The 21,392-nt window shown below is 41.0% G+C and overlaps 1 protein-coding gene across 1 annotated transcript in view; it reads left to right on the top strand.

Moving 5' to 3' along the window:
• The window catches only part of LOC122806800 (RNA polymerase-associated protein LEO1-like), a 344,162-nt gene that overhangs the window by 29,032 nt on the left and 293,738 nt on the right, over positions 1-21,392 (top strand). Inside the window, exon 2 of the mRNA XM_044077517.1 lies at positions 3,310-3,445. Coding sequence (XP_043933452.1) covers positions 3,344-3,445 — 102 coding nt within the window. The 5' untranslated portion in view covers positions 3,310-3,343. The remainder of the gene's footprint in view (positions 1-3,309; positions 3,446-21,392) is intronic.

Below are 21,392 nucleotides of genomic sequence, written 5' to 3'. Positions count from 1 at the left end.
TATGGCCATGGTGTCCGTTCACCTCAGACTGTGTGGGATCAGATAATTATTTTATTGGGATGATTGGCTCCTAGCTGCTCCCACTCAGGAGTTGTTAACTTGCGTGAGGGAGTCTGTTCTTCATCCACTGTGGTCCTTGGAGTGCTCTGTGAATACTGGGAAGTCCCAGACAGAGCCATTGTAAACACTTGGTGCCATTGTTTGCCACTTAGTCTCTTGCACAGCCCGTCTTCCAAATCATGGGATAGTAATGCTTCATTCACAAATATACCTTCTTCCTTTCATTCAAATAGTTACCAGAACTCTCTATCTCAAAGTTTTAAGCTTAATGGCAGCAACAGTCTTCATGGTACCACTTACAAGTGGTCTCGGTGTTCAGATCCTATGTCAGCAATGGTAAAACTGTTTAGTGCCATCAAAGTCCGTCTTCTTGGATTCAACAAATAAATTTGGAGTACAGTTGCCTTCTACCCCCATTGTGACAGTCAGTAGTAGTCCTGATGCTTCTACCATGAGAGGTATTGTTTAAGGACTTCATCATAGAACAGCTCCAATCTGTATGTCACTGTAGTGGAAATGAGAGCAGTCATGTACTTGCTGTAGATGTTCTGAGACACTTGTGTCTAGGGTGAGATTAAGATCTACTTGGGACAATGTAGCAGTGGTTTGTTACTTCAGCATGCAGGGAGGGATGCAATCCTATCCCCTGTGTCATAAGGCTGTGGGGAGTGGGCAGTCTTGTCTTGACAGTTTATCTTATCAACCCATTTATCTAGGTAGGCCAGTTGTCTGGTAGATAGGTTCAATCATTATCTACTGATACTGCGCGAGTGATCTCTCTGGCTGTGTGTGTCAAAGTCTTATGCTAGTGGAGCCCAGGTGTGCTGCATCTTGCTTGCCTACCTGACCATCCTTCATCCATCCATAGATGCTGTAGTCCAAGAATGGCTTCCTAGGTATTCTGCACACTTTTTATCCTAAATTTCTTGAAGAATGACAGCCAGAGTAAGGCCAAAGCCATTCTTGTAACCCCATTTTAGCCACAACAAGTTTTGGTCCCCTCCCATGACTTGACCTGTTGATGAAGCCTCTCTACCAGATACCATTTGAGAGTCTCCTAACATATCTGCCTGGCAAGTCTAACCTAGACCATTTCTTCCTTTATACATGTTGATTTAAAAAATAAAAAGAATTCTTTGGCCAGAGACCCTGCTTACCCACCCAGGTGGAACAAATCTTAACCTCTGTCCAGAAGCATTCCACTAGGCTAACCTAGTGGAAGGCTAGCCTATGGCTAACCTATAGAAGATAACTTTTTTGCTGCAGTCTTCAAAATTCTGACAAAGAGCTAAGGTTTCTCTTCTGCCAAAGCACATCTGATACTGGTATTTAATTATGACCTGGGATTGAGTCACAATACATAATGTCAGTAAAGATCTTTAAGGCCTTTTTGAGAGGATCCTTGCTGTTGAGACCTCCTATAAGGGAATCTATAACCCCATGGGGTCTTAATTTCATATCGGAAAATTAATGTCCCTTCCTTCAGAACCAGTATCCAGATAAAAATTTATGTTTTTGATATAAGAAAATATAATTTTTGGTGGTAGTCACTACAGCCAGAAGTGTGTCACAGTTTCAGGCTTTATCCTTAAAACCTTCTCATCTTTCTTAAAAGAAAAAAAAAAGTGTGTCTCTGCATTCTGACCAGTCCTTTATACTTAAAGTAGCCTCTGAAACAAATTTTAACTAGTCAATTAATTTACATGGATTTTTTTTTTAGTGTTGTAACCATGACTAGTATGTGTTCCACTGTCTAGAAATATGCAACTTTTTGTAGCCTATGTTGCCAACAAAATTGATAAAAATGGCCTCTACAGTCAGTCACCCCGTCTTGGTGGCTGCTTTAATGTATTGTACTTGGTTATGAAAAATATAAAACAAAAAAAGAAATTGCAAGACAAAACCTACGAGATATTCACCAAGACTGGTAACTACTCCTTGAGCCTTCTTCAAAAATGTTTTCGTTGATGATCTTTGTGCTGCTGTAATATGGGCTTCTTTGATTACTTTTACTTGATACTATGAGCTGGGTGTGATTTCCAGGTATGTGCTGTTTTGGGTCTACTGTTATGCAGACTATCCTGTTTTGCTGCCACCCAAGCGAATGAGCTGAGGACTGTATCCTAAAATTGAAGTAGTTGGATTAGATCATGTAAGGTACAAATCTGTCTGTCTGCATCAACATATACCCACTTACCTTCTTCCATCCCTTACTGAGGTGGCCTAGAGGGATTTTTGGAGGAATGTTTTCTGTGGTATAAAATGTAACCATGTGCTGGTATGCTCGTGTCTTTTATGGGCTTGCAGGTCTGGTGCATCATCAGTTTGGAGAAGCAGAGAAATGCAGTGCATTATGGGAGGTGGGAAGGGTGTAGAGTCTGAGTAAGCTTAAAGGTGCCAAACTGCCTGATATCTGTGACAACTATTCCAAACATTGAAGTGGATAAACCTGGGTTGTGAAGCTGTATTACTATGACAAGTACATATATTTTTTGTATCCAGTCATTTTCTGGAGTAGACCCAACCACTAGAACCCTGTTTCAATCAATGACATATTGGACTAGTTTAAAATTTCTTGGTTACATTTGTGGGACCATACTCCTCAGTGGACCACCTCAGTATTCTTGCTCCTAATGTAAAGGACTTGCTTCCTGCCGGTGACTCAGTTCCCTTTGTTTGTTTGTACCAGTTGGATTTTCTGTTAAAATTTGTCATAAGAAAAGTACTAAGGTTTAATTGCAAAGGAAACGTCTGTCTTTCAGACCTTCAGATTATTTTTGTAGGAGTCAGATACAAAGTCAGAATTTTTTGTTTTCAGAGTGCTGTACAGTGTTATACGTATATTACATAAGAGAGTATGTTATGTTTTTATATTGCATAAGAGAGTATGTTAATGTTTTTATATTGGATAAGAGAGTATGTTAATGTTTTTATATTGGATAAGAGAGTATGTTAATGTTTTATGTGTGTCCTGCATAGTCTTCTGCTTTATGAAGTTATCCTTAGCTTCAGTGCTAGGGGTCTCCACTGATGGTCTGGCATCAACGTTGGCTCATTCTGATAGTAAAGGAAGCCTTGAGCAGAAGTATAAATCAAATTTTACTTTATGGCTTGTTATTGAAACCCCTCAAAGCATGAGATAAAATATATTTAATTTGCTTACTGTAATCACATTTTTCAAGTTTGGAATGGAAAAGCAATTTTGTGGTACATTTGATATGAAAACTAATAGTTTCTTTTCCTTCACAGACCACACTCTACAGACAGTGCCACTCACAGGAAGATGACACTGTCTCTTGCAGATAGGTGTTCCAAGACTCAGAAGATTCGCATTCTGCCAGTGGCTGGAAGAGACCCTGAATCTCAGCGCTCAGAGATGATCAAGGTAAGGATATTACAAGCTTGTTTTCATTGGCTTTTCTATTTTTTTTTCCTTTCTAAGAAAGGATAGTTTTCCTAATAGAGGTATTAGTTACTAGTAGTGCATGTTGTTATAAATTAAAGCAATCCATGTGGCAGAACTATCGCAACACATTAGTCATTTTTATAGTTTGTTGGCCTGCAAAGCATATTGGGAATAGGTTTCAGCCTCAAAAAAAAAAAAAAAAAAAATCACACCATGGATGCTGTTCTCCCGCTTACATTTTGCTACAGTGAACCAACACCTGATACTTTAGCAGTGGCGAATGTGGTGGGCTGTTCTTATAAAGTCTGCAACACCAGGATCCCTGTACATCTAAATGGAAATGTTGGTATACTGTTATTTTTTTTTTAATGTAGGAAAACAGTTCTGTTCTCTCTTATTGTCAGTCCACTCATCAATTCTAGGGGATGACAAGTCACCCAGTTTTGAAATTTCTAGTGTCAGGAAGCATTTTATATGATGATGTCCTTTTCATTCATTGCTCAACTGATCTGTTCAGATCCAAGTCTTGGCACTGACTCGGCCACTTCTACCAGATTTGGATGCAAAACTCTCAAGCTCCCCCCTTTACCCATAATGCCCCACCAACCTAAAATACCTCAGATCTCGTTTGCTGCCATTCAGCTTCAGACACTGGGAGGGGGGAACCTCAGATGGAAGAAGCTGGCCCATGGCAGAGGTGGCCCACAGAACCAGGGATTCCAGGGTTCATTCTCGGGCAAGTCTTACCGGCCATCCTGAAGGGAGGCCCAACTATTACCCCCTGGAGGTAGTCGGGGGGGGTGTTTGTCTCTGCACCAAGGAGCCTGGCTATCTATAACAAAAGATTCCTGGGTGCAGAGAATTATATACAGAGATTATATCATACCATTTTCCAAAATCCCCCCTACAAGAATGAAAAGAATCCCCAATGTTCCACCCAATCAGAGGAAGCAGCAGCATTCGAAATAGAAAAGCTGCTAGAAAAAAGTCATCCACAAGGTTCCCCAAGACCAGATAGGTTCCAGGACCTATTTAGGATTCTTCTTAGTGACAAAAAAGACAGAAGACTTGAGATAAATACTAGATCTCAGAAAACAAAATCAGTTCATGCAGTATTCAAGGTTCCGGATGGTCATGGTTCAGTCCATTTTAACTCTGCTGCGAAAGGACAATTGGATGTGCTAAATAGATCTACAGGATGTGTACTATCTCATCAAAATCAACATGCACTCCAGAAGATATCTGCTCTTCCGTCTGGACACCAGTCATTACTAGTTTAGAGAACTGTCCTGTGGTCTCACCACAGCCCCCAGAGTGTTTACCAAATGAATGGCAATGGTAGCTGCTGACTTGAGATTGCTGGGATTCTGAGTGTTTCTATACCTAGACGACTGGCTCATAACTGGCCCAACCAGGCATTTACTTCTACAGGCAAGGGGCTACTTGCTCCAGTTGTGCCTCTATCTAGGCGTCACAGTCAATTACAACAAATCACAACTTGCATCTAAACAGAATCTGGAGTTCATAGGTGTTTATCTGGGCACAGTCAATCGGATAGCCTCTCTTCTGCCTGCTCGAATCCAGTCATTCTGTTCTCAGGTCAGGAAAGTAGTAAAAAATTATTTTTTTCCAGCATAACTAATTTTTCAAAGCCTTGAGATCCATAGCAACTGCTGTCACCTTGATGTTCTTCGTGTTTCAATGTTGCAGTCATTACATTTGGGTTATCTGCGTGCAGGTAGCCCTCAGTTGGCTTGATTAACAAAGTCTTGGGTCCTGCGTCAGTTGCTGTCTCTTCTTCCATGACTTCAGGTTGTCAGGGGTATAAAACAAGCAGACATCATCATTACATCAGTCTTTCTTGCGGCGCGGTGCCCGCAGCAGAAGCAGTTCGCAAGTGCCGGTCAGCCGACTTCTGAAATTTTCATTTTCGAGTTTCAGAACCAAAGTCTTCAACTAAAAGCTAAGTACCCCGTTGGGGAAACTTTTTCTTGCTCTAAACTGATGTCAGTAAAAGTAAATAAATTGCATTTCTTGTGGAAGGCAAATACCTCATAAAGATTCTCATTCGTACTGTATTCCTTGCCTAGGCCCTGATCACGATGTACCTCACTGTCAGTTTTGTGCCTTATTTATGCTACAAATTATCCGTCATTGGTATATTTGCGCTGATAACATTTTTTGGTGATCGGTTCAATTATCCTATGTCTTCGGTAAGCCATCCGACTACCAACATTCCAAAGAAACGCAAAGATAAAGACAGAGACAGGCCGCCCAGTTCACCAGTACTCAGTGAGGCACTTTCGCAGCCCCTGATACCAGCTACTTCAGATTCACAGGCATCTACTGAGACCCATTCGGAGTCCGGTATGCAGCGAGATGCTTCAACTGTGGAACCTGCCGATGTCTCTACCTTGGATGGGTCCGGAGCCGCTGTGCAGGCACCGGTTTCTGAGGGTGTATTTAGGCCTACTGACTTGCATATTAAACCGGTGCCATCTTCCTCTTCAAGGCCTAAAACTCGAACCATGCCTAGAAAACTGATGCCCAGACTGCATGGTCAGGCCTCTATCATATGCCTAAAGAATAAATGATAAGAATGACTGAAGACCTTATTACTTTAATCAGGGGAAGACAACCTTCCCCCTCTAAGAGACCTAGGACTGAGTTTGCTTATGATACTTCTGACCAGGATTCTGAAATTTCTGTTTCCTCTGATGACCAGGATTTACCCTTATCTACCTATGATGATTTTGATGCTGAGGACTCTACTCCCTCTGCTTCCCCCCAGAGGATTTCTCTTTTGGTGAAACCTTGCATACTCTCAGGGAGCTTTTTCATTGGCAAAGTCAGGATTTCTCTGATTCTAAAAAGAGGCTTAGGGATTTCTTACTCCTGGCCCAGCACAGGCCTTTAGCTATCCCCCCTGTACTAGACATTGTTGATGATGCCTTTTTGGAATCTAGCTTGGCCCCTTACTCTTTACCTCCTGCTTCCAGAAAACCCGATAGATATTACAGGGGTTCCTGACTCTCACAAGTTCCTTTTTAAAAATCCTACTGCGGATCCTGAAATCATTTCACAGGGACCCAAGGGCATTAAAGCTACTACTGCCAAAATCCTACCCCCTCTGATAGAGACTCCAGGGTGCTGGATAGATGAGGTAAGAAGGTATACACTTTTGCAACTTTGGCCATTAGGGCCTTGAATTGCCAGATTCATATGTTAAAGTATCAGCTGCATATTATTGGATTGCTTAAACAGAAATTCATTTTGACTCCTGATTGTGCTGAAAATAAGGATTTACAGGATTTTATGCATTCTGCTGAACAAGTTGGTAAACACACATTGCAATGTGGTTTTGATTCACTAGAGGCGTCTTGCAGGGCTGCGGTAACTGGGTCTGTACTTAGAAGGCATGCTTGGCTTCCGGAGCAATCCTTGCCAGATCATGTTAAAGCAACATTACTGGATGCTCCCTTAAATCGGGGCCACCTGTTTGGCAACAAGGCAGAAGAAGTTCTTAAAAAGATGGAGGAAGAAGGTAAATCTATGCAAACTGTTAAAGACTTTTTACAAGTACAACCTCCAAGATTTAGTAGGCATGGGCCTTCTAAGAACTGGTCCTTTCCTGCCTCTTCCAGACCTTCTCAGTCCAAACCCAGATCCAACAGAGCACCCACGCTTCAGTCCCAGGGGACGCACAGGACTAAGCAGTGGGGGGCCTCCACTTCCAAATTTGAGGGTAATAAAACTCCCCCCTATGGTAAACTGTCTCAATTACTTTTTAAAACTTCCAAGCACTTCTCAAATGACTGCCCCCTTGGGGGGAAAGATTGCACTTCATGCAAAGAACTGGGGACTCATTACCCAGGACAAATGGGTTTTAATTATAGTGTCCCAAGGATACAGATTTCACTTCCACACGTTACCAACCCCAAGCGGTTTGCTGGATCTACCTCCAAAACAGTGGGCAGAGGTCCAAAAGCAATTACTCTCTTAAGCATAGTGGCTATTCAATTGGTACCAGAAGAGAAAAGGGGACAAGGTTTCTACTCAAGATTTTTCCTGATACCCAGAAACGACAATTCATGGCATCCTGTCTTGGACCTGCTTACTCTAAACAACTTTTTTGTGATTCCAAAATTCAAGATGCTGATAATCACCAATTGCTTCCTATGCTAAGCAAAGATGCCTGTTTGGCAACACTAAATTTAAAGAAACCATACCTGCACATCCCAATAAGGGAATCGTGAAGAAGATACCTATGCTTCAAAGTAGGCTACATGCACTATCAGTTCTCTGCACTGCCCAATGGCATATCTACTGCGCTCAGGGTACTCACAAAGTGCCTAGCTCCAGTCATTGTGGAGATGAGCACTATTGGCATATGTGAAAGGCTTAAGCAATGCTAATTTAATGAACTTAAATCATACCATGACTTAGGAAAGGGGTCCATTCCTGATACAGTATTAAAAACCCCAAACATTTGCAGAAATTAAAAAGAAATAGGAACGTAATCCTAAAGTGACAGAATATTCTGTCTTAGCTTCTGTTAGGATACGTGTCCTTTAATGCACCGTGAGGGTCTTTTAGTTGAACCTGGTTATTTTGCTGCAACTTTTCTGCAGTGCAGAATATCATTATAGCTGACATTTCGGTGCTTATAGCTTATTTTTTAAACCACTAAGCCAGAATAAGGCTAGATCATTTTGTATTAGTCCCTGAAGCATATGTGTGTGAGAATCAGCTAGAAGAGTATCATGCACAAATAGAACACAGTTAATGGTGGGAAGCTCATAAACAAGGAAATAATCTTGCTAAAGAGAGAAATTAGAAGTGGGCCAAACGCACATTCCTGTGGAACCTGACTTTAACTAACTAACTAATTCCTGAAAGTGTTTTTTTTTTTAACTGGTCCTTTAAAGTTCCTTTCAAAGAAGTATCCCATTAACAATTTTTTAACAACCCCCCCCCCCCCCACCCCGCCAAGTCCCGAGCTGACCAGCACTGAATGAAAAAAATTTATTCAGCTGCATTTTTTTTTTTTTTTAGGATTAGTGAGGAGGACAACATAAATAAGATTCCTGCCCATGCTTATGTAGCTCTGGTTAGTGATGGAGTATAAAGCATCTGTAATGCTACAAGTAGACATAAAACCTTGCTGGCATTAGGAGAGAGTTAAGTACTTCTCAGTGTGCTCTAGAATCTGTGAGTATATCAGTTTTCCAGTGTTTTATCCAAAGGGCATATTTTGGCAGTTGCACAGAAGTTTGCTGGAACTGGGGTTTGAAGCATTTGGCAGCAGTACGATATGTGGACCTTAGCTCCTGGTATTTATGAATATTTTAAAACATTAGCGGTGGTGTGGTTTTCTGTACACTTTAACCAGACTCCGTTCCCTTGCTGCAAGTTACTGCCTGAGGGAGGAATTGAACTGGGTCATAGTTGCTTAAATGGGAATAGCCTTTCATGTGCGGGCAGTAAGATGTAAAAGCTTGATGAGGTTGCTAGAGGATAGAATTCAGTAAAAACTGGACTCCAGTCCTCTGCATCAAGCTCCAGTGAGAGGACGGACTCAAAAGACAAGCAGTGGAGGAACCCTGTGCTTTCTAAAGGACCAAGTGGTCACTCAGTACATTTGGAAGAACCTGGAACTGAGTGCACCTGTACAGGATATTAGCTATAAATTACAGCAAGCAGAGTGCTACCTGAGTAAAGATAAGGTGCATTGGGCTAATTAAATATCTGGGTCATTTTTTTGAGTGAAAGATTTCTCTTTAGAGAAGCCCTTTGCCTTTTCCTGCCAAATGCAGCAAGTCTTAGTAGTACAGTTTTTCTCTTAATGGTAGTGGAGGAATAAATAGAAGACCAAGTTAGTCTTTGTGACAAGAGATTGATGGTAGCTTAAAGGTACGATGAGGAGGTGGAGTATAGGGACTGCAGTTTGTAATTTTAAGGGGTTCCACACTATTAGCTGAGTTAAGCACCCAGTTTAGTGTAGACGTCGAGAAAATATTGCTTTTATTGACTGTATGTGTGTGTGTGTGTGTGTGTGTGTGTGTGTGTGTGTGTGTGTGTGTGTGTGTATGTATATGTATATATATATATATATATATATATATATATATATATATATATGTAGCTTGACATTCTTATCTAGTTGTATGCCTGACCTGTTGTCATAGAATCTGTTTTAGTTGTTACTAGTGTAAGTTGAAATACAGCATCCAGTGTGGTCTTTTCTGGCTGACTTCAACCTATGTGTTATTGGATCTGACTCTGATCTGAGATCAGCCATTTCCCATAGAGTTTAGCCCCCCCCCCCAAGCTCCACCTTCACTACCCATAGTACCCTGCTCTCTCTACAAATACCCCATATTTCATTTGCCACCTTCCAGGAGAGCAGCTAGGTCTTGAGCTCCACTTTGGGTGTATCCTTTTTGGTGTGATTTCCTATTTTTCCTGTGACCTATTCCTCTATTCTGAGTTTATGGTTGTATTTTTGATAAGCAGACAGGTAGTGGTTAGGTTTGGTTAGTTTTAGGTAGTAGATAAATGTCTTTATTGACATGGTCAGTTCACACCATTCTTTCTATTCTGTGTGTGTTTGTGTTAGTGTAAAAGTAAAAAAAAATAATAATAAAAATAAAAAGAGGTTTGTCATAGATATCCATCTTTATAGTGATGATTTTCTATGATTACTGTTTGTTTTCCATAGGTAATGGTTTTAAAAAGTATGTGGTATGTAGTCACAAGCTGTTGTCACAGGATACAGAAGACCGATGCATTTACTGCCTCAGGGCTGCTCATTTGGAGACTTTGCTCCATTTATGACAGCTTCTGCTCTGGATTGTTAATGAGAGTAGGGCTAAGCTAGCCCTTAAGGATGTTTTGTCTTCCGGAGATGCTTCTTTCTCCTCTGCATCTGCTAATAAGTCAGACAGGAGTGATCTTTGTCAGAGGAGTGTTCTAAGGACCCCAGTGTGCTTAAAGGGGATCTCAAACGAGCGAATCCCCCTACTTCCAACCAACTGCATCTGAAGGTCTAAAGACCTTTAGCTTGTCTGGTTGCATCTGCACTCATTTTGGATCAGACTCCTCAGACCTCTTCCTCTTAGGAGCAGACTAGTGAGAAGAGTTTGTCCCAGGCACTTAGTGTCCTAAGCCATTTCCTGTCCAAAGGGGCATCTTCTGGCAGGGTTCACTGTCCCTTTTTGCTTTTACCCATAGGGATCCCCCCCCCACCGAGTCCATTCCCTTCTCTGCCCCCATCTGACCCTGTCCAGTTCGGGCCCTGTCCTTGGAGTCATATACCTGCAGGCACACCTCCTAGCCCTCTCTCTAGCTTCATTAGCTTGGTCGGTCCAGCCAGTCAAGAGTATTACACCCATAGATTTGCAGCAGCTGTTGCAGTCCTCCTTGCAGGCCCGGATGCAGCTAGGTCTGATTCTGTCAACCATAGGTCCTAGACCCAAGACCTTGGCTCAGACTAGTTCGTTTCCTCCCCATGCCTTGTGGCTCTGGGGTTTCCGGAGCTCGTTGCCTTATCACCATTGGGGTCTGGTCCAATGGCATGGCTGATTTTTGGCTCCCACCCTTACTTTGGCCTTCCCAACTCTGGCTGTCTTGGAGTTGAGCCTTCAGGGCCAGGGTTTCCAGGTCAGGGTCGACACTTCAGGTCTTTGAGTTCTGTTCCACTTAGCTGTCAATGGTTTGTCTCTGATCTCAGTGTCATGGGAGACAGGAGTGGCTCCTGAGTTTGATATTTCTTTGGAGTCTTTGGTTCCCCAGGCATGTGGACTCCAGGTGGCCACCTTCAGTCTCTGCCTTTGATGTAGTTGAAAGAATGCTCTCTGGTCAGGAGACCGAGTGGTTAGCGCCAACCGGCATTCCTCCCCCTTCTTTGTCTATGCCTGAGGACTCACACCAGCTTTCTCTAGGACAGCCCACACCAATAGACCTTCAGACCACCCTAAATTCAGGGCCCCCTGCCACTTCTACCTGCCCTCTGGACTCCCCCGTACAGGAGACTCATGACAAGAGGCGGTGCAAGAGGAAGCATGTGGATTATGCGGAGGAATCTCTCATTGAGGATGCAGACTTTGAAGAAGGAGAAAGGTCCCCAAAATGCCTCCCACAATGATCCCTCTCTTCATAGATTAATAGGCTCATAGGAGGTTACTAGGCTAGCGGCCCTAGAGCCTTTTACAAGTCTAGCCATGTTAATTCCAGGTATCGTCGTTTGTTCTTTTTGGACAGTTCGCAAAACGAATTTTTGAACAGAGCAGGTCTGTGATGAACACCGAATACCCCTGTCCATGAGGACATAAGTGCTACCCTAGAGGCAAATTTACGATCTTCCATCCAGTTGTCTAGGTTGCCATTGAATAGGGTCAGTGAGGAGCTCTATTTTATGTGAATAGGAAGACTATTCCAGAGAAGCAGCCATCTCTGGAAGACGTTATGTCTCTCTCCAGCATGTTCTGTTATTGTCACAACCTAGGCTAAAGACCCCTAGAGCAAGTGACTCTTGTGCCATTTGACTTGTGGATGTGCAGCCTGTCCATGTTGATCATGGTTTGGAGTCCCTGTATTTTCTTAGTGAGAGACCTCTGAGGTCTGTCCCAACTGCTGCAGGTGTCTGGTGAGGTACATACAAAATGGTGTGTTATACTCTATTAGTGGTCGGATGAGGGTCGAGTACAGTGGAGTTAAGCATCCCTTGACCTGGATGTTATGCCCTTGCTTATGAGGTGCTCTGCATAGAAGGTTTTCCTTACCAATGTGAATACTTGGTGGTCAAAGTTCAGATTGCTATCAACCTGTGTTCCCAAGTCTCATACCATTGGGTTGGAACTTGGGGTCATGCTATTGGTATTATAATTTGTAGGGAATTCCATTTTGCCAAAGGGAATAATAATGCATTTTTTTGCATTTAGTTTTAGACCATGGCTTTGGCACCAATCATTTGTTTGTGTTAGCCCTTCTTGTAATATGTTGACATCGTTGGGGGACTTAGTGATTGCTTCCAGTTTGTAATCATCAGTGAACTTGGTGAGCCAAAGGCAGTCTAGTTTCACCTGGACTATATAGAAATAGATGCCAAACAGAAAGGGGCCCAGCACAGACCTCTGTGGTACTCCACTGGTGATGGGTCTACTGGTGGAGGTGGAGTCATCAATTTTAACAATGTGTGTTCGTCGGTGAGCCAGTTGGCAACCCATCTAGTACCATAAGGGTTAATCCCTATCTGGAAGAGCTTCACAATAATGCCAGAGTGGGAAATTGTGTCAAAAGCCTTGGAAAGGTGAAGATAGGTTGTGTGCACTGTCTTACCTTCATCCATGGTTTTGGTGACATTCTCAAAGAAGTCCACCAGGTTTAATAAGCGTGATCTACCCTTAATGGAGCTAAACTGCGTTGGGTCCAGTGTTTGGAGGTTGCCTATGACCTTGTTGACAAGGTCCATGATAATTCTTTCCATGGCCTTGCAGATCATAGCCTCCTTTTGTGCAGGGAGATTACTGTTGCTGTTCTCCAGTCTGCAGGAACATAGCCAGTTCTCAAGCTATGATTAAAGAGAATGCTAAGTGGGTCCGCTAGGTCTTGTTTTAGATTGTTTATTAAACAACCTGGGATATTGTCTGGTCCCATTCAGGCTGTGTAATGAGGGGAGAGATGACCCGTTCTTTAAAGATATGAGGCAGAGGGCTGGTTTCAGGTATGTTTTGGGATATGGTGGGTGGGGATAGGAGTAGTGAAGATTGCTCTGAATCTGTCAGCTATTCAGGTTGGTGATATCCTCCAGTGTAGTGTGAGTGATTCCATCCACAGCCAGTTTGGCACATAGCTGGGCATTCCTTTTTAGACTTCAGACATAAAGAATGTCTTATGATTATCCTTGACTGTGGTTGTGATTTTAGTTTTCTAATTTGCTTTAGAAGACTTTACAAGATTTCTGATTTCCTTGTTTAGGCTTAGGAGGGAACTCTTCCTCTGCAGAGAGATATCCCTCCTGCTTTTGGACAACAATTTCTTTCTCTTGTAATATAATCTCTTTGTACTTGAAATCCACCACCGTGGCTTGTTTTTATGGGAAGGCCTGGTTTTGATCCGATCAGGTATAGCAGAGTTTATGCAGTCACATAAATGTTTGAAATATCATTGCTACACTGATGGCACACAGCTTTACCTCTCATTCCGTCAGGAATCTGTGCCTGCCCCTTACTTCCCTTTCTCACGATTAGGAATATATCTGCAGTTGACTTATCAGGAATGGGCTTAAACTCAGCACTTCTAAGATAGTAACTTTGATGGTCCATGCTACTTATAGAAACTTTTCTCCTTCTGGTTTGATTTAAAATATTTTTGTTGTGGTGAGTAAACTTGTATTTGTGTCAAAGGTACAATATTTCAGGCATGATTTTTGATGATGGCCTGACACTTGTGGACCACATTTCAGCCTTTGTTAAATGGTCGTGCTTCCACATGTACAATATCAACCCTATCAAGCACCTTATTCCTCCCACTGACATTCCTTCTGCTGCTCATGCTTTGTATACTGGCGTGCCTGATTCAGGGATTGCTTGACTATAATTGGTGCAAAATTCTGCTGTCCATTTACTTTCTGGGCTTACAAGATAGCATCACTTTGCACCAACACTGATGGACTTGCAGTGGCTTCCAGTTAAACTAAGGATTATTTGCAAGATTCTTGTTATGGCTTATCTTTCACTCCATGACCTTGGTCCAGTGTATTTACAGGATCTTTTGCACAGCTATAACCATGCCTATACTTTGCTGTCCAGTTCAACAAGGCCTCATCGTTGTTCCAAGCTACAACCCTCAGCTTTTGTAGTTGTCATTCCTTCAGCTGCCAAGGTCCTTTTTTATGGAACCTACTTCCTGGGTGGCTTTAAAACATGCTAACTTTAGCAAGCTTTAGAAGGGGCCTAAAAGTCCATTTGTTTGAGTTAGCTGATTCTTAAAGGAAAACTCCACCTTCACCTATAGTTTAACTCATCTCTGTCTTGCTTTTCTCCCTACAGTATGGTTCCAATTTTGTATAGGTACCAGAAACCGTATTGTACTTTATAAAACTTTCATTGCCTTGCTTTGATATCAGATGATGGGAAAGAGTGCCTACTTTTTCTTTTTTAAGCTGAGCTTCTCTCAGAATTTGCAGAGGAATTTGTCAATGCCTGTATGACATACCAGAGACGCACAGAAATCTGTAGTGAGGTACTCCTGACAGTCTTATACGGGTAATTATTTATGCTGATTTCAAGAGTTCAGCAGCTGCTGAAAAAAAGACAAAGTGCGTGAGCCTATTTTCCACTGCTGTTAATGCAGCTAGGAAAAGAATGTACACTGATTCACAGCTGTTTCCAATGTAGCCATGCCATTCATAGCAAAACAGAGCAATTAGATCAGTCGGTAGTTCAAAGGCAGTTGTCACCTCATTTTGACAAATTTACGTAAGCAGCATCACAGTATTGAAGTGCTAAACTTTAAGCTTTAAATGTTTTTTGTTTACTTTACATTTTAAGATGACTTAAATGTAGTATCAAAAATGTCTGTGACATTTAGAGAAAAGTCAGAAAATATTTTTCTTGTAATTATTGTAAAGTATCTACATGTTTACCATTTTCATGTCTTCCCATCACATTAAGACAAAATTACCCAAATCAAGACTTCTCTGCAACAAGTGAGATGGGTAGCAACTCTATCAACAAGGTGCACAGATATTGTTTACAGTAAGATCTTTTATGCTTTTTTGTGACATCCTTCCAGGATGCATATTTGGTGGACAGATCCTTGGGAAGAGACATCATCCACTGACTTTGAGCAAGTCCTTACACAAGTTGACTGCATAAGCATTTTCTAGTCAACAAAAGAAATGTAGCAGTTGACAGCAACGATGATGTATAGCTGAATTTACTTTAGCTTTCATGTGCTGTGTGCCTTTTCATTAAAACATTAAGAAGTGGAAATCTGTAGTACTTTATCTATCTGTCGGTCTGTATAAGTAAATAAATGAACAAATGAAAATAAAAAATGTTTCCATTGATGGCGGTAGGGACAGAATTACTTCCAAATCCTTTCCTTTCTTTTCCATTTGGACAAAGGCCTGCCATTTAGCTACTGTTTTGGCTGCAACTTATAACTCTTTAATATATTATAGGGCCAGTCAAGAAGTAAAAGGAGCAGTCCTGTTACAGACAGTGTATAGGATGACCGTGACTGACACTAATCCAATTGTATGTCAGTAGGATGGGAATACACCACTATTTCCTTATATGAGCAGACTTGAAGTGGATTATGGGAAAGAAAAAGGCTTGAAGGAAAACAAGAGCAGCTGATATGCCAAGCCCCACTGGCAACCATTTGGCAGAAAACATGTTACAATTCTGTAAGAAGCAGCCAGAGTTATTTTGAGGTATTAAAATAGTTCAGAAAACAAAGGTACAGTGAAAAAACAGATGTTTTAGTTAGAAGGTGGGTTTTTCCTTTAACCACTAATTAACTCCTGTTAATGTTGTTGTTTTGGTCGATTTGCATTTATTTTTATGGTGACTTTATATTGTTTTACAGTACCTGGGCTCAGTCACTTTAATAAATTTGAAGTTCACTCTTCTTCCTCCTTACCTGTCTCATCCAGTTCTTGGGCTGCTATCCAAACTTCAGAGTCCTAGGTTGTAGTAATGGCTGCATCCTTCTGCATCACCAAGCCAAGCTGCAGTAAATTAGTTAAATGATTCTAGGGAGTAAGAATTGATTTGTCCAGCACAACCACCTTCCTGTCCATCATACACAACCACCTTGGAGGTAGAGCAGACATAGGTCCCAGGGCCTGAAAAGGGGAATGAAGTTTGAAAATAATAGTACCAGCTGACTTAGAAAACACAGTTTGTTGTTTTTTAAAGGCAAAAACATAAATTATGTACACTAAGGATGAACTGTACAAACTAGCAACTAGCAGGATTTAATTGTTATCAGGGACCTTCTTAGATCCCAGAAGCTTGCTTTTAAACAGTGAATTCAGCTAAATGCATTTTGTTAAATGTATGCTGAGGTTATCTAGAAAACAACAACTTTAAAATGAAATATAGCCTTTCATCAGGCAACCTGATTAGGTTTGTCAGTTCACACTTCACAGTTCCAACTTGTTACTACATAGAATTAAAATAGACGGCAGGTGCGTAGTATAAGAAACAGGAATAGCTATATATATATATCAGCAGTTTAAACAATGTAAAAATACCAGGCAACAGCACGATCACCATCAGCAAGAAAACGTGTATGTACAGTCATGGAATGTAATTGCTTGCCTCCTTAAAAGGACTGGTAAGACACATAATGAAGTTGCAGTTTGGTTGGGTCACCCTATAATAATAGCTTCTGACAGCTCAGCACTCAGGAAAGTTATTGCTCGTCCTTCTCTAGTATAGATGACAAACAGGCAGGATAGTTCATTTATATGCTTTGTTACATAAAAACACATCAGGATGGATAGCAGCATTACAAAATATAAACAAAGTGATTAACCGATCGACTACACAGACATACATGCTTACATCTCAACAGCTTACTACAAAATGGCAGTCAGGCTCGCACTTGCTCAGTATTTATACACTTGTGCAAGCCCCTAGAAAGCTTCTTAAAGGTGTACATACACATTGATCTTAATTCTCCCTCTTAAGTAGATTGCCCTCAATGCGATAACATTGGAATGAGATGTGCAATAATATTGACATTAGAAACAAACACACTGTTCATGTCGAAGTTACCGTGTATTTGTAATATGGTTTGGAAATGCGACCTGATCTAGTAATATAGTAATCAGAACTGGGTTTAGCAACTGGGACAGTCTTCAGTAACCAACTCATGTCAGGAACTTCGGGATTCATCTCTGGAACAGGGATATTTACTGGAACATCCTCTGGACTGGAACGCTGGATAACTTACTCTGAAATAGTCTTTCTCACAGGCTATGTGCTGTGGTATAGGCTCGGACACCGGCATCAAATGTTTCTGATTCCGCCTAAACTCTCCTCCTTGTTATTCAACAACGTACGATCTCAGCTCTGGGCATACAATTTTCACGACTCCAGCACAATCATAACCTTTGCATGTTTGCATTCGGTCTTTCCTCCACATAATGGATTGAGCGGTTTGCTGGATTTATCGTAATAAGACTTCTGGGTTAGGCACTTTTTTAACAGATGGGCTTTCACTGATCTGTTATTCTTAGCACTTGGAGCCAATAAACTGCTACTTATTGGAAATGTAGTTCTGGTTTGTCTTGACAGAAGTCTGTGTGCAGGTGAACCAAAATGTTTATCACAAGGAATATTTCTGAGAGTCGAGAGATTTAGGAAAACATCACTGTTAGCTTGGTTCGACTTCTCTAGTAACTGGTTCGCACTTTGAACTGCACGTTCTGCCAAACCATTTGACTGTGGGTACTCAGGGCTACTCATAACATGGATAAAGTCCCACTCTTTGGCAAATCTTTTGAATTGTTGACTAGTAAACTGTGTACCATTATCAGAAATAACTTTGTGCGGACTACCATGGACTGCAAATTGATGCTTCATCTTAGTAATGACAATACTGGATGCTAGATTAGGAAGTAGGTCACTCTCAAACCAATTTGAATAAGAGTCTACTAACACCAAGTAATATTGACCATTCCATTCGAAAATGTCAGTGGCTGCTGTTAACCAAGGTAGTTCAGGAATCTGGTTTAGCTGAAATGGTTCCTTCTGTTGATGTGGCTTAGTACTATTACATACAGAACAAGATAAAAGTACTCTCTCGTTTTCTTGGGACTTAGAAGGCCAAAATGCTAGTCCTCTCACCCCTCTTTTTGTAGAGGCAGTTCCTGGGTGGCCACGACATAAGATAGCAATGTACTGTGGTTGCAAGGACTTTGGAACAATGACATTTAGACCTTTCAAAATGATACCATCATCAGACAAAATCTCATCTCTGTAAGGAAAATAAGGTTGCGTTTCTTGAGGTAAACTAGATTGCTTTGATGGCCATCCATGATTGATAAAGTGGTAGAGCTTTTGTAGAACAGGATCTGAGACTGTATGACTTCTAAGCTCATCAAGCCGTGTGAAAGAAAGATTTCTCACTTCCATGACTTCAAAGTCATGGTTCTCATTCTCATGCTGTTCAGTGATTACTACTGGGTGATCTGAATAAAGTATCAGCCAGGTAAAGAAGTTTGCCTTTCGTGTAGACAAGATTGAAATTCTACTTCTGCAATCTCAACATCATACATTGCAATCTGTCTGGAGCTATATGTATAGGCTTTCTCAAAACAGTGACTAGGGGTTGGTGGTCTGTATTGATTTGGATAGGTCTACCATAAATATAGTCATGGAACTTTGAACATGCAAACACAATTGCCAATAGTTCTTTCTCTATCTGCGCATACTGCTGTTCAGTTTGGGTTAGAGTTCTGAATGCATAAGCAACAGGTTGGCCCTCTTGAAGAATGACTGCACCAAGACCAAATTTCAAAACATCACAAGAGAGAGTAACTTGTTTGTGAACATCATAGTATCTGAAAGTTGGTGGACTTGCAATACTGTGTTTCAGGACATCAAATGTACTTTGGTGCTGTTCTGACCATGACCAGGATACATCTTTTTGTGTCAGCTCTGTAAACGGTGCTGTCAGTTTCTTATTAATATGTCGCAGTTTCGGAGATTTACGTTACTTAGAAATTTGTTGAGTGCCTTATGAATGCCTCGTTTCATATTTTGTGAATAAAAAATGGTTTGAGCAAGTTTTAATATCTGAAATTAGTTTCCAACCTGTTTTGCGAGTTATACATGCAGTAGGGATGATCCACTCATCTATATTCCTCCAGTCTTAACTGAATGCCTTCTCGGTCTGGAATCTTGGTTTCTGGATCCCATTCTGACACCATGTCACTCATCCCTCTCTGGTATAGATCACGAACAGGCAGGGTAGTTCGTTTGTATGCTTTATTACATAGAAACACATCAGGATGGATAGCAGCATTACAAAATGTAAACAAACTGAATAACTGACAGACTACACAGACATACATGCTTATAGCTCAACAGCTTACTACAAAATGGCAGTCAGGCTCACACGTGCTCAGTATTTATACACTTGGGCAAGTCCCTGTAAAGCTTCTTAAATGTATACATACATGTTGACCTACAAAAGTGGCACCTGAAATAGCAGGGAATGGACAGTTCTTGTCATACCACCGAGCTCCAGGAGCATTACTTATTAACACCTCTGTGCTATGGAATGTCACACATGTAGCGGCCTCCACACATCCTTGTATTCCACAGCAGTTTCTGAAAAATCAAGTTAAAATGCATTAAGTCAAACAAATTTAAATACCTTGTGAACAGTAAATGGCATTGAAAAGGTACACACAGCAATGCTACCTGTAATGCATTTTATATTGATAATGTGTACACTGATATTGTAGTACATTATGATACCTCTGAATTATTATTTCCTCTAAAAGTTTTACTAACAATTTTGGAAAGTTTACAGCACAGACATATTTTTTCAGCCTGACTTGAGCTTTCATGTTCAGGTTTAATGAGATATTTACATAAATATCAAAGATTGTTTATTTTTGTAATTAGCATAAGTAGCATTGAGTATTTCTCAAGATATACAGCTTAAAGTGCAAATATTAGTGACAGTTTTTGGCTTCCTCTAAGGTTTCACTTGATATAATGCAGTCATTTGTAAGTCACTTCCTTATGGAAATATTACGGGTCTACTTCAGACTAACAAATCAAAAGACTGAAAATTCAAAATACTGAGCACATTTTTAATGCGGCACCCCTCATTGTGGCCCCCCCCCCACACCTCTTACTAACTATATATACCAACTCCAAGATTGCACAGCAGTGGAGAAGGAGAAATTTCATCATTAAGTGTTTTGAATTTTCAGTCTTCTGAAGTAGACCCAAATATTACACATCTTTGTAATTGGGCTGCGGTGGTGCAACGGTTAGCATTATCACCTCACAGCAAGAGGTTCTCCGGTTCGATTCTTGGCTTGAGTGCCTTCTGTGCGGAGTCTGCATGTCCTCCCCGTGGTTGAGTGAATGTTAGACATGCAGGTAGGTGCATGAGTGTGTGGGTGTTCCTTCTTTGAAGGTTGGGCACCGGGCTGGCAGCTTGACACCGTAAAAATCCACTGCCAATCATTAGCGGACTGGTGATCTGCTGTGGCATCCCCTAACTGGGAAAAGCCGAAAGATATTTTTTTGTAATTACTAGCAGTGTATTTTACACATGGACAGCAGCAGTATTATTCTATATCCCATCTGACCTTTCACATAATGTCCCTCAGTAACACGGAGCACACTCCGTTATGAAAATGTGAATGTCCGGGTCTATATTATGTTACCGAAATTTATTTATAACGAGTACCATATCATCGACAAATAAATAACGAAGTATGTTTAAGTCAATTTAACTATTCAACAAAAATACTTATATCGAACTGTCATAGTTGGCCCAAATGAATTAACTCCAGCGTCTGACGTCAAAGCATACACAATGTATATGTGGAGTATAGATAATTTAATTTTACGTAAATTTATTAAGAGTAACACAAAGTTATTTTCCTTATGTAAACAATGCATCATTTTTAAAGTTTGTATTAAAGTGATAAATATTTAAAAAATATAGAAACATAATATGCGTAATATAAAAACGTAATATGCGTACAACGTTAAAACAGTGAGTCACATCATACTTAAATTGCAGTTTGAGCACACGGAAGGTAAATGTATGTGATTTGCAGATGCCATCATGGCAGCAATACCGCCGTCAGCTCCTGGTGTTATAGGTAATCCCTGTAAAACTGTTAGAGCTCAGAAAGATGGAGATGTTAATTGTT

The sequence above is a fragment of the Protopterus annectens genome, chromosome 7.part0, assembly GCF_019279795.1.
Source record: "Protopterus annectens isolate FY-2018-M chromosome 7.part0, PAN1.0, whole genome shotgun sequence".
NCBI classification, from domain to species: domain Eukaryota; kingdom Metazoa; phylum Chordata; order Ceratodontiformes; family Protopteridae; genus Protopterus; species Protopterus annectens.
This window is presented reverse-complemented; position numbering and strand designations above follow the sequence as displayed.